General features: G+C 40.5%; 1 protein-coding gene across 9 annotated transcripts in view; it reads left to right on the top strand.

The window, feature by feature from the left end:
* ptprfa (protein tyrosine phosphatase receptor type Fa) overlaps nucleotides 1-12,318 on the top strand; it is a 397,951-nt gene that overhangs the window by 338,982 nt on the left and 46,651 nt on the right. For 7 of the 9 annotated variants that reach the window (XM_082506013.1, XM_082506019.1, XM_082506016.1 and 4 more), the window contains one exon: nucleotides 9,852-10,015. In XM_082506013.1, coding sequence (XP_082362139.1) covers nucleotides 9,852-10,015 — 164 coding nt within the window. The remainder of the gene's footprint in view (nucleotides 1-9,851; nucleotides 10,016-12,318) is intronic. The other 2 variants (XM_082506017.1, XM_082506015.1) reach the window with 1 other exon arrangement.

Here is a 12,318-nt window from a genome sequence, read left to right as displayed (position 1 = left end):
AACAGAGCTGCAGGGTCCAGATTCAATAAATGACACGTTGCTGAATGTGATTCCAGCCTGTACAAAAATAGAAACCTAATCACATTCATTGAAAAAAAGGGGACATAAGCTTAGCTTTTATTTCTGCCGCAAAGCTGCTGGAGGGGTGGAGGCGACAAGAGAAGAGTGGGAAGGAAAAGAAAGGCGAGGGGGCTGGAGAGTGAAGGAAAAGGGCACTGTGGCTTTCTGTGGCCCCCACTGCTGGTAAACAAGCCGGGACGTGTGAAATTGGATAAAAGAAAAAGGCCATATAAACAGTGTGATCACTTAGAGTGGAGGGGTGGAGGGTGGGTGGAGGGTGGGTCGGCTAGGAGAGCACGGCGGCTTCCTGTGGATGCAGAGCCCTGTGGGAGCGACAGAGAGGTGAGCAGAGGAGTTAGAGGGAGCTTAATGGGAGGATAAGACCAAGAAAGGAAAGAAATGCTGCAGCCACTGGAGAGAGGGCCTTACAGATGCCGGGATGTGTTTCTAATGTGGGAGGAGGAGAGTTGCTGAACTTTGAGGGGAAAAGAGGAATAGGTACTGGATATCTTCCAGCTTGTACGCATAGATGAGCCGAGAGGAGACGACTCCGGCTGAGGGAGAAATATCCAGTGTTTCAGAAAATAACCGAGCTGTCAAAATACATTGCAGTCAGACATTGTTTCATACTTTGTAATCAGTCACTTCTTGCGGAAGGATTACGGACGGTGGAAACAATTTTGTTGAGCAAAATGTTCATCCCCCTGCACCTCTGCTATTATAGACACTTCTCTTCTTTGCGTCTCCTCGCTCCAGTTTGCAGATGTAGCAGCAGCATATTTTTCACCCCTGAAGGATTACTATCTACGAGGTCCCACCGCTGAGATTGATCACTTCAAAACTTCCCCCCTGAGATTATCTAAATATCCTTCAGAATATGCTTCTGCTGCATCTAAAAGCTGTGAAAACTGTCATTTTTCAAAAAGAAAAAAAGTTTTCTGAGCTGTAAGCAGTACTTTGCTAAAAGTGCCACAAAGTACTAAAGAGAGAAGCGAGCGGAAAGCGCTGAGGAGACAGATGAGCTGAGCACGTTATCAAGCGCCACACCTTTTAGCTGCTAATGCTTCAAGGTTTCTTCTATACGCTGCAGAGCTCGGAAAGGTGGCTGCCGTCTTTTTAAAGAAACGCTGAGGTTTGTCGTCAGTTATGAAAATGTGTAAACCAGGAATGGGACCAATATAATAAGACTTCTTCATTAGAATTATCATAAAGCAATGATGAGCTCATGAGTAAATCAGTCTCTTCATAATCCCCCCTTTAGGCTACAATAATAACAGTGACAATGAAACAAGAGGGAAAACAACTGAACTTTTGTTGTTTTACTGTATTTCTTTATTTCTCATAGAGCAGGAGCAAAAATATGAACAGTGAAGCTTTAACAAATGCAGCTACTACAGTTTCCATCCGCACAGCACAAGCCCACAGTGTGCACTCTCCTAACATTAGTAACCTTCTCGGTCATTAGGGAGTCTTTGACAAGACTCACACCTGCAGCCGCTGCCTCCTCACACTTTTTAAGTGGCATTTCCTGTTGACTTGTTGTGACATTTTTGTCATTGCTTGGCTAAAATATCAACTGCTAAGACTTGTTTCTGAGACTGAAGTTGCAATAGAAAGATTCCCAGTCTCGTGCCACAGCTCTGTCCTGATACAGAGACGCAGACATTTGAAAACTGCAACACTGCAGTGCATTAATATAAACCCGCATGAACCGGGAGGATTGTGTGACAGCGATGGCAGAGCAAGGAGACGTTCTTTTATCACTGTGGTTAATTGAAGTAATAAAACAGTAATAATACTGTTAGAAATGCTATAAAGTCTGTTATAGCATTTCTAACAAACAGCTTATCCAGGTGGCGAGCTCTGAAAAATGACACCAGCGCAGAAGCGCTAAAAGCCGCAGTTCCTCTGGTGGCCACTTGACTGACTACCTCCCATATCAACCTTTACACCAGAAATAAACATGTACAATGCAAGCAAACAAATGGCAAAATAAACATGGATACTGGAGCTTGGGAACTGGTTAATGACAGAAGTGCCTTGAATTAAAGTCAGCTAATTAAAGTCACTGAATCAAATCTCTCTACAGTGTTTGTGCTGCTGTTTTAATGAACACAGACTACGGCCTGCTACAAAGTACAGCCTGCCCGAAAGGTTGTGCTTTAGTGTTTGGGAGTTAAATTTGACTATTTTACCAGTCTGCTATTTAGGACTAGTTAGCTCATATAAGTATCTGTGCAATGCAGCGGTACTGTTTATGAATGCAGCTTGCTAACCAAGGATTAGCTGACAGCTGTCCAAAACGAACATGTTTATGGTGGCTATGTCCATCTTTTATATACAGTTTCAGTTTAACAGAACATCCTTTTAAAGATTTTTATAATTAGCAACGCAGCTTGTGTTTAAATGCAGGATAAATAGTAGCAGTTAGGACATAGCTTCTGTAATGTGCATTATGTAATGAAAGCTGTTTAGCCATCTGCTTATGCTGCTTGTGCTGTTAGCCATGAGGAGCTGTTAATGGTTGGTTTAAGTTTGGTGAAAGCTGCGATTTGAAGATCGCTCAGGTAGAAAGTGAACTAGAAAACCATCAGAATAACTCAGGTTATGTTTCAAATCCATCCTCCTAAAATACACACAGAAGTGAATTATGACCTGGAAAATTAACACTCCCTTTATCATGTAAAAAGATTATTTATACATTTTTCTGCTTTAGAGAATCAAGCTGTGAGTTTGTGCTGCTGCCTTGGCCAAGAGATTTGATCGCAGTGGGACGGAAGCACAGAAAAACTGTTCCTCAAGGCAGAAAATATTAATTATGTATGAGTTTTCATTAAGGCTATATGCAATAACTAACAGGTGACCAGCCAACATAAACATCTTGCGTATGTATTTGATGGGTAAATAAATATATTCCTACCCACAGCTGTCAAGTATAATGGTGTGAAATGGGCATGACATCAGCCAGCGTGCATATATGCATACTAAATGTCTGACATTTGCAGCCTGTACTAGATGCAAAAACAGGGAGACGTTCACAGAACCGACTCCATGGCACCACATTTAAAAATTTGCTTACTGATAAACAGCCTCCTCTCGTAGATTAAAGAAACATTTAATCAGCTCCACTCCCTCCACTACTTAATCCATTTATAACTGTTCCAAGTCTTAATTTCTATCAACACTGCACCAGAAGCTGGAAGAAAGGAAGCGAGAAATGAAACTATCAGGTGCAATGCAAAACCAAAAAAGGAAAATTAAACTTCTTAACACCAGACATCTTTATAAATGACTGCGTGTCACATTCAGCATTCACACTTAGTGTTTGCAGTAAGTTTGCAGTGCATGAGAAACTTTCATTAAACAAGCGACAGCTGCACTGTTATAATAAAAAATCTAAATCCCAGTCGGAGACCCACCTGATTGGTAGATTACTTTTGCTTCGCTACAGTGCTTTAGTTGTTTGGGACGGACGAAACGGCAAAAAGTAGACTTGTCCCAAAAGACACTAACAACACCAAACTATAAACACTGAGGAAATAAGGCATTTGGTTGGCAGCATGTGCTTCTTGGAGAAGGGATATGAAAGCGGTGCATCAGACGAGGAGCAGAGACAGTTCGGCTGTGGGAGGATAAGCCTGGAGCGCGCCTGCTGCCAACTGGTGCACGCTTCTAATGTGGGTGACAATTACTCACACACAGCAACACACGCACAGTCGAAGTCATTACGAAAAACAGTGGGAAAAGGAAATAGAAGAAGTATCACTCACTAAGCTTTCTAACAGTGTGTGTGTGTGTGATTATTATTATTATGCAAATAACAAAGGCACTTATCCAAAGCAAAGCAGAGCAACTTGTACCTTGACTAAAGTCATGCCAATTCAGCCGTGACAAATGAAGGCCTGAGTAAGAGGTTATATTTTAAGGCCTTTTAATTCAAAGAGAGCTTTATTAACACGTCTGAGCAAAAATCAGGTATGTTAACACTTGTGACAGGATTAAATTCAGTTTTTCTGCGTGCAGGAAGTTCTCACCAAAAACAAAGACAGAAATCGGATTGTCAAGACTTTTGTTTTCTCCTTAAAAAAGAGGTTTTAAAAAACTGAGAGACAAGTTCATGGTCGCTTCTGTAGAGTGAAAGTCATTACATGTGCATGCTGAAAATATGGGTAGGAAAAACATCTCTACTTTCCATGTGACTGCCACTTATTTTTGGTTAGCTTGTTGTTGTGTAACTTCAGATCTTCAGGCCATCAGATTCCCGTGCGTTTCTACATTCATACAAGTTTGGATTAACAAGAATGATTATAATCAGGTTTCTTGCCTTGAAATGAAAGTTTACACTACAAAGAATAAACTTTAGAGTTTGATGTGTTTGCAAGGCCGATCTGTGTCAAAATGATTTATATTTTTTTGCATTTAGCAGCAGGACAAATACAAAAAAAGTCTGTTATAGACAAAGATCATGTATAATTCATGTGTAGCTGTCAGATTGGACACCGCAACCTCGACCATGAATGCTAAAGTGAAAATGACTGTGGAAAAATGTGCTGAAATTAATGAATCATTAAGGAAACAAAGCTGGTCGAGGGTGGCTTTGTTTTTAACAAGCGGCACACTTCAGTGGGGTTTACGGCTTTTACCCAGCGGAGCTGCAGCCTTGTTGAGCCAGAGCCCGTCAGGCTTACAGGAATATTTATAGTCTCATTCACCAACACAGTGCAACTTACTACACTTGTCTCACAGAACATAAAGTGACAAGCAGAACAGTTACTTAAAGAGAATTACTCCCTGCAAATTGATCCATGTAACCCCTTTTAATGTTTATTCTGTTGCCAATATCGGACTGCCTCCAACTCTGCCGCTTAGAGAAGACCTAAAAGTGTTTTCTTTGATTTCGCTTCATCTGCAATATTTGATTATTTTGTAATGAAGCGATTTTTTTTTTGCACTGCTTTACTCCAGAGGTCATTAGGATGACAAACATCTCTTGGTTTGGTGTTTTTTGGTATTAATTTCTCTAATTTTACATGTCAAAGTCAATTGGAGAAGTACTACTGCTGTGCTGGTGAAGTACTTGTTTAATGTGTTTGGTGGCTCTGGAGGAGTTTTTGTTTACTCGAGTGACATTGCTTGAGAAATGATTGGTCTCCACAGAGACTGTAATTACAGAAACACTGCATGAAAACCTGGCCATCTGGGGGTTTAATGATGTGGGCTTTTACAGAGAGGGGGCTCTAAAATACTGATGCAATCATGGGAAACATTGCTGTTTAACATGGGAGTCATACTGCCATAGACTAATGGCCCATTTCCATTGAAAAAACTGTATACAAAAGATGGATGTAGCTGACATGACATCACTGCCTGGTATTTCTGATTACCATATTTTTCAGACCATAAGGAGCATTAAGTGAAACAAAACAGTCAGATAAGTCAAACTTTACTCAGCTTCTTCTTCTTGCTTCCTTCTCTTCCGTACCATTGAGTCATTAATGCTGAATCCTCTCTCAGCTGCTCTATTCCCATGTTGTTGCAGTATATTAATGACTAACCTCGTATTGTGAATGGATTATCTCAGTTGTTCTCCTGACTGAAGTTTGGTCCGTTTACAGCATCCTGCCATGCGATTGCATTTGTCTCTAACCATCAGGAACCCTCACGTGAACTTTTATCGAGTGGAAAACTGTTCGCGTTCATCCTTCAGCTTCACTATGTTTATGCTATGCTAACATAGCTGTGTTGCTAGCGATCACCTAGCACATCATTATATAGCAGCTAGCCCAACTTCAGTAACCCTACAAACGTCACTGCTGTTTAGTTTTCTGTCTTCATTTATGTTGGAAGTGACAGCAGAGCTGTACGTTTGAATTTATTCACAAATCTCTCAGTCAGAACATGCTATATCATGTTTAGGTGGAAGCTAGCGAGCTAACTTCCTGCTAACTTCTAACTCTGTTAAATGTAATCAGTTCTGTTTTCATGGATGCCTGGATGTTAAACTTCATAGTTACACCTGGTAAAGCAGCAATGCTGATCATTTTATTAAAGATGAAAGAATTTAGACAGTTTTTAACTCTCATTGATGCCGCAGTGTTCGTTTGAGTTTGGGACCTGAATCGGACGGAGTTTAGGACCCAGGACTCCGCGACACTACGGCAGCCGTAATGCTCCGACAATCCATCAGGCCGTGCGGCTTCGTAGCTTAGCAAAGTTGTACTAAAACATTTTTTGACAGATTTTTGAGCGCCATGTACCACATAAAATTGGTTTGAGAATTCACACATAAGATGCATTGTCGATTTTTGAGAAAATTAAAGGCTTTTAAGTGCGCCTTATAGTGCGGAAAATACAGTAGCTAACACTTGCGATCGCTGTTACCAAGCTTCATCCATACTGTATGGGTCACAAACAAACGAACATGTAGAAGATTCAACTTAGTTATAAAAAAGAATTCATTATGGAGGTTTTGATTAACTGTGAAGACCACAATAATTTTTTGTACCTGACTGGAAAACTGTTTACCTCGACTGTAGGACTGTGCATTTCAACATTAAAGTCTATGTGGATCAGCTCACCGGAGTCAGCCTCAAGTGGCCTTTACAGGAGCTGTTATTTCTGCATTGGCTTTATTTGTCAACCACGAGGTGGACGCTTGTTTATGTAAACCACTGAATCAAATTTAAAGACAACTGCAGCCAATGACACTGTTCCTATGGATGCAAATAGCTTAAATTGAGAAAGCATTAGAACACACACTCTGTCATCTTTTGAAGTTAAAAGTCCTTGAACTCAATAAATTGGTGAAAGCCATTCAAACCTGGCTGCTTTGGAGCACTGGAATCTCAACAAGTGATAAAGTGGGATTTGTCACATTATGCTTGATGTGCTCAGCCAGAATAGGCCTGAACAGTGAGGATACTTTCAGTTTTTAGCCTTTTTTGTTGTATTTTTTTTTTTAAGCTAAGGTAGGCAACATGTTTTTTGCACCATTAGACGAAAATCCATTAAAAGCTTTCAGCATATTGAAATGCAATTAGTCTGAGAGAGAAGCAGACCGTCGCACCTACTCTGGCCTGTTTTTAAGTAGGTGACAATGATATGAGACTATGGCCAGATGGCATAATCGATGCTTTGTTCAGCGCGAGTCCGGATGGTCGACATCAGTCCATTACACAAATCAAAGCCCTAGATGTAGCTATAAAGAAATATGTATGCTTCAACAGATTTATATGTTTTTCGTTTTTCTTTGTATATGTGCTGGTCTTTCCAAAGATGCGCGACTGCAGAGCTGTGACTTTCTGTCCATCAGCATTTACAAACATTAAAAATATGTGGCGAAAACAGATCTTTTAGATGAACAGACTCTGTCCTAGCAGCGAGACATGAGTTTATATTGTGCCAAAGTGAGAGTCTAGGTCCATGTCCTTTAGTGATGGCAGGGGAGAACTCAGGGCTGGCCTCAGGTCTCCATGCCCCATCTGAAGGTGTAGTGAAGCTGTTGGCATTGTTGGATGTGTCCTCAGAGGATGTTGCCGATGCGTATCCTTGCACTGAGCTTCTTGTGCCCCCCTGGCCTCAGGGTGGGTTTCATGACAACAAGCAGTACGGTCCCACATCAAGCACATCCAACACAGCAGCCTGTCTCTGCCTGTCTCACACCTCACTGTCTGTCCTCCTCTGTCCCCAACCCCATCCCCTCCACCTGCTGCCTTCCAGGAGCTGTTACAGATAACCAGTTGCCTTCACCTGCAGAGACCTGTTATCGTTTAAACCTCATTTACACTCGCACATGGAATCCTGCTTTACAATTGCTTAAAATCTTTAAATTGATGAATTGAATCAAAATGTTTTCACAGTTTAAAATATTTAAATTACATGAAGTTTTTTGGTAATGTGATGGATAGTCCTGTTACAGGTTTCACATTATTCCTCTGATCGATGGGGGACTGTACCACAAAATATTGTAAAGCTTCAACAAAAGCAATAAAAAGGCTTCATGCAGGTTACATGGATGCAATAAATGCAGGATTTTCTTTGGGTTTTTTCAGGAGCTTTTTCAAGAACTCTGTGCACCACGAAGATATTTTAGAGTTTTAACAAGAACCAGCAAGAATAAACAAAACTTATCCAAAAGAGTGCAAAACTGAGTTTCCATTAGCATATTGTTATGTTTGCCACACACTGGGAAACAGATCAGTTTGTATAGTGTTATTTTTTTCCTCAGTGAGACAACAAATGCCTCTTTGTGTTCTAATTATTGATGATTGTGTTTTCTGTTGTTGTTGTTGTTGTTGTTTTTTATTGTGATGGGGTAATCATATTAGTCATAGAAACTGAACTGGAATAGAAATAAACGTCACTGCACACATGGGGAACAAAGGTACCTTCATGCTACGAAGCACAAACCTCTATATCAGCCTACTGCCAATATACAAGACAGAGACATAAACTAGCCAGAATTTCTTTCCATTTAATTTCAACAAATAAGAAAACAGTAAAACGCTCACATCTAAGAATAAAATTAATTTTTATCTAAGTTGTTTTTGTGTTGACCTAGACTGTCTCCTGATATTGTATCGTAAAAACTAGATGAAACCTTTACCTCTAGGGAACTTTTTTTAAAACCACCCTGAGAGCCAGTAATTAGCTCTAAGAATATTCACAAGTTATTTCCATTCAATGGTTTTTACTGTCCCCTTATTTTCTTCCTAAAACATCGCACAACTACCAGCGGGACTGTTTGATAGATGTGTTGCATTGAAAAGGGACGCTGTGGTGTGAATACCTGAAATCCCCAAAAACTTGGCGAGCTGTGTGACAAGAACAAAATGCAATGATTTGCAAACCTCATAAATCCGGATTTTATTCATGGTGAAACACAGAAAACAGGAAGAGGAATGACGTCCCCTTCTTGTCTGATATAGGACTGTAGATGCTCCGGTCCATGATGCTCCAGAAAGGTCTGGACTGCACTTAAGCTAGTTCAACACTGGACTCCTCTAGTATGAAGTCATGCTGTTGTTTTAGGTGTTTGTTTTTTTAGGGATTTTTTCACCGTGTTTACTTCTTCGAAACTCTAAGATGCTCCTTTCATGCCCACTCATGTTACTCACTGTTTACCAGTTAACAAAATATTCCTCCAGCTGTTTCTTTTTAGTACCACTTACTTTTCCAGCCTTTTGTTGCCCGTCTCTCAACTTTTCTCAAAACATGTTTAAAATGAGCAAAAAGATTTCATGAAATAAAATGATGTTTAGACATCTTTGTGAGGACAGAACATTGGGATCAACAGTCACTTGTTGCAGCGGTCCCCAACCTTTTTGGCGCTACGGACCCGTTTATGTCCGACAATATTTTCACAGACAGGCCTTTAAGGTGTCACAGATAAATACAACAAAATAAAACCAGTACCGGTACCAAAAAAAAGAAGATTTATTCAAACGATATAAAACTAATGATAAAAACTGATTAAAACCCCTGAAAACCATAAATTTCACACCCGAGCCTCAACTCTCGCAGCCCGGTACCAAACGACTCACGGACCGGTACCAGTCTGTGGACCAGGGGTTGGGACCGCTGGCTTCAAAATCCCCGTCCTCATGAGTTTGAAGGCATTTTTGAGGCTCAAAATGTGGTTTTAGTGTCAGGATTAGGTTATGGTCAGGTTTTTCACTCGTTTTTGATGGTTAGGGTGAGCAGCTAGGGAAAGCGTTATGCCAATGAGATGTCCTCACTGAGATATGAAAACAAGTGTGTGTGTGAACTGACTGAATCCTTCTCGTTTGCAGCAGAGGACATTTGCAGCCAGCCCTTTCTCTGATCCCTTCACGGTGAAGATCAGTGGGGTTATTCGACAACCACAAGAAGACCCAGAGATGCTGTGGGTGATGGGTCCGGTGCTGGCAGTCATTCTGATTATCATTATAGTCATCGCTATTTTACTCTTCAAAAGGTGAGTATGACACACGCAACAGCGGACACTGCGAGGACACACACTGGTTATTTTTGGAGTGACGCCTCCAACAGATGCAGAAAACATTAATCGTTGATCACATCAGACTCATAAAAATACTGAAAACACTGTTTTTTACAAGCACATTTTAATTTCTGTTAACATTTTCCTTCACAGGGCCTTTACTGCTTTGACTTCAGTGAATATTCAAGTAAAGACAAAGGTTCCTGTTTTGTTAAAATGCTAAATTATTAAATTAATGTAGTGGATCTATCAGTGACTGAATATGATTTTAATCAGTTTTAGTACATACCCTAATAGTAGGAAGGAAGAATGTCTTTTTAAGAGGAAATGATCGCAGCAGAACCAGGCGTAGGAAACAGCAGCTTTATGGAACGTGTCAGGGTAAAACGAGCGCACAGAGATAGCAACAGAACCCAAACTATGGAAGACAAAGGACGAAATGTAATGATATGCAATACAGTAGAAAACTAATACTCAATACATGATGGGAAGTCCTCCATCGGGCTGAGCCTGTAGTGACATATCTAAGAGATTGTTCAAGATGACCTGATTCAGCCCTAATTTTTCTTTATTATCAAAAAGGAAAATTTTAAGTATGATCTTAAAAGTGAAAAGGGTGTTTGTCTCCTGAACTCAAACTGGATCCACAGGAAGGATATCTGAAGCTCTGTCTCCCATCCTACTTTAAGGGATTCTATGAACCACAAAGAAGCCTGCAGGCTGAGAGGGAAGGGCTTCACTGGGATAATATGAATATGAGGTTTTTAAGATTATATAGCACCAAGTCACAACAACAGTCACCTCAAGGTGCTTAATATTGCAACGTAAAGACCCTATAGTAATACAGAGACTGGTTAGGGTTAGGGTAAGCAGCTAGGGGCCCTCCATGAACAGTGGGAAGGAAAAACTTCCTTTTAACAGGAAGAAACCCCTGATAGGACCAGGCTCAGTGAGGGGCGGGGCCATCTGCTGCACTGGTTGAAGCTGAGGGGAGGGAGACAGGACAAAAGACACACTGTGGAAGAGAGACAGAGGTTAATAATAACTCATAATTAAATGGTTTATAAACAAATGGTGAGAGAAGGAGAAACGCTCAGTGCATCATGGGAAGCCTGTGGAGGGTGAATTCAGGGTCACTCGATCCAGCTTTAAGCTCTGTCAAAAAGCAAAGTAAATGAAGTAAATTAGTAAGACACCATTTCCTCTCCATCTTGTGAGTAATCTGCTTTAAAGTTGGTATTTGAGAGTGAGACCATGGTGTCACGTCACTGGGCGCTCTGATAGTTCAAGACTTTGAATGTGAGCAGAGGAGAAAAACTAGAAAGATCCATTTTTCTAGTTTTTCCTGAATCCTCTCACTGCAGCATTTTGGTGAAATAACAAAAAATGGAATACACTCACATCTAAATTACTTTTTCTAGTTACCGCTTTGTCATTTCAGTTAGCAGAGCAGTTTGTTCATATATATTTTTATAAACTTTATTTAAAAAAAAAACGTTTACATGTCAAACTATCAGATGTAAAAAAAAAAAATTACACTTTTATTCCCTGAAACTAAGTAACAGAAGCATCAGGATACAGATGATCCTTTTTTGTCATCTGTTGTGAGAGAAGCAACACTTTTGGTAAACCTTGGAGGCAGTACATGCTCATTGTGTTCCTCCTCATATCATCGAGCTGAGTCCACAGAGAGACCTGAAGCATTTTCTTCAGCACAACAGATGACAAGAAGATTTTATTAGAACCGAGTGCCAGGAAACGGTCAGAGTGGAAGATTTTCTAGAATAGAGACAGACATTTGTCTTCTTTGAGCCGGCCTGAAGGCAAAGGTCCTCCATGGCATATGGGAGGGAGGTGCTGCGAGCTACCTCGCGGCCCTGCTCTTCAAGCCTGACAGTTGGCTCGTGCTTCCTGTTCTTGGGTCAAACATCTGGAGTTACTGACTGGGCTGACGAGGGCCTCCATATGGCTGCTGCGCTGCTCAGAGGCACAATTTGTTTTGTCTTTTTCCTCATTCTTCCTTTTGCTGTAGTCCAACGTCAAACAAAATCCTTTGTTTTTCCAAGATCAATTTTTTTTAGTTAGGTAAAAAATACATACAAATATAAATATTGCCTGAGATTGTGAAGACTTGGTGACATTTTTAACTAATATTGACATATTCAGATATCTTAGAGTTACTAAGACTTTAAGTGCGTCTAATTAAGGGGTATTTTAGATTGTTGGGTGTGTTTTTACTGTAAGCCTCACATGATTCCATTTATTTTGAAAATCATGAA

The sequence above is a fragment of the Aulonocara stuartgranti genome, assembly GCF_965226115.1.
Source record: "Aulonocara stuartgranti genome assembly, chromosome: 15".
Lineage (NCBI taxonomy): Eukaryota > Metazoa > Chordata > Actinopteri > Cichliformes > Cichlidae > Aulonocara > Aulonocara stuartgranti.
This window is presented reverse-complemented; position numbering and strand designations above follow the sequence as displayed.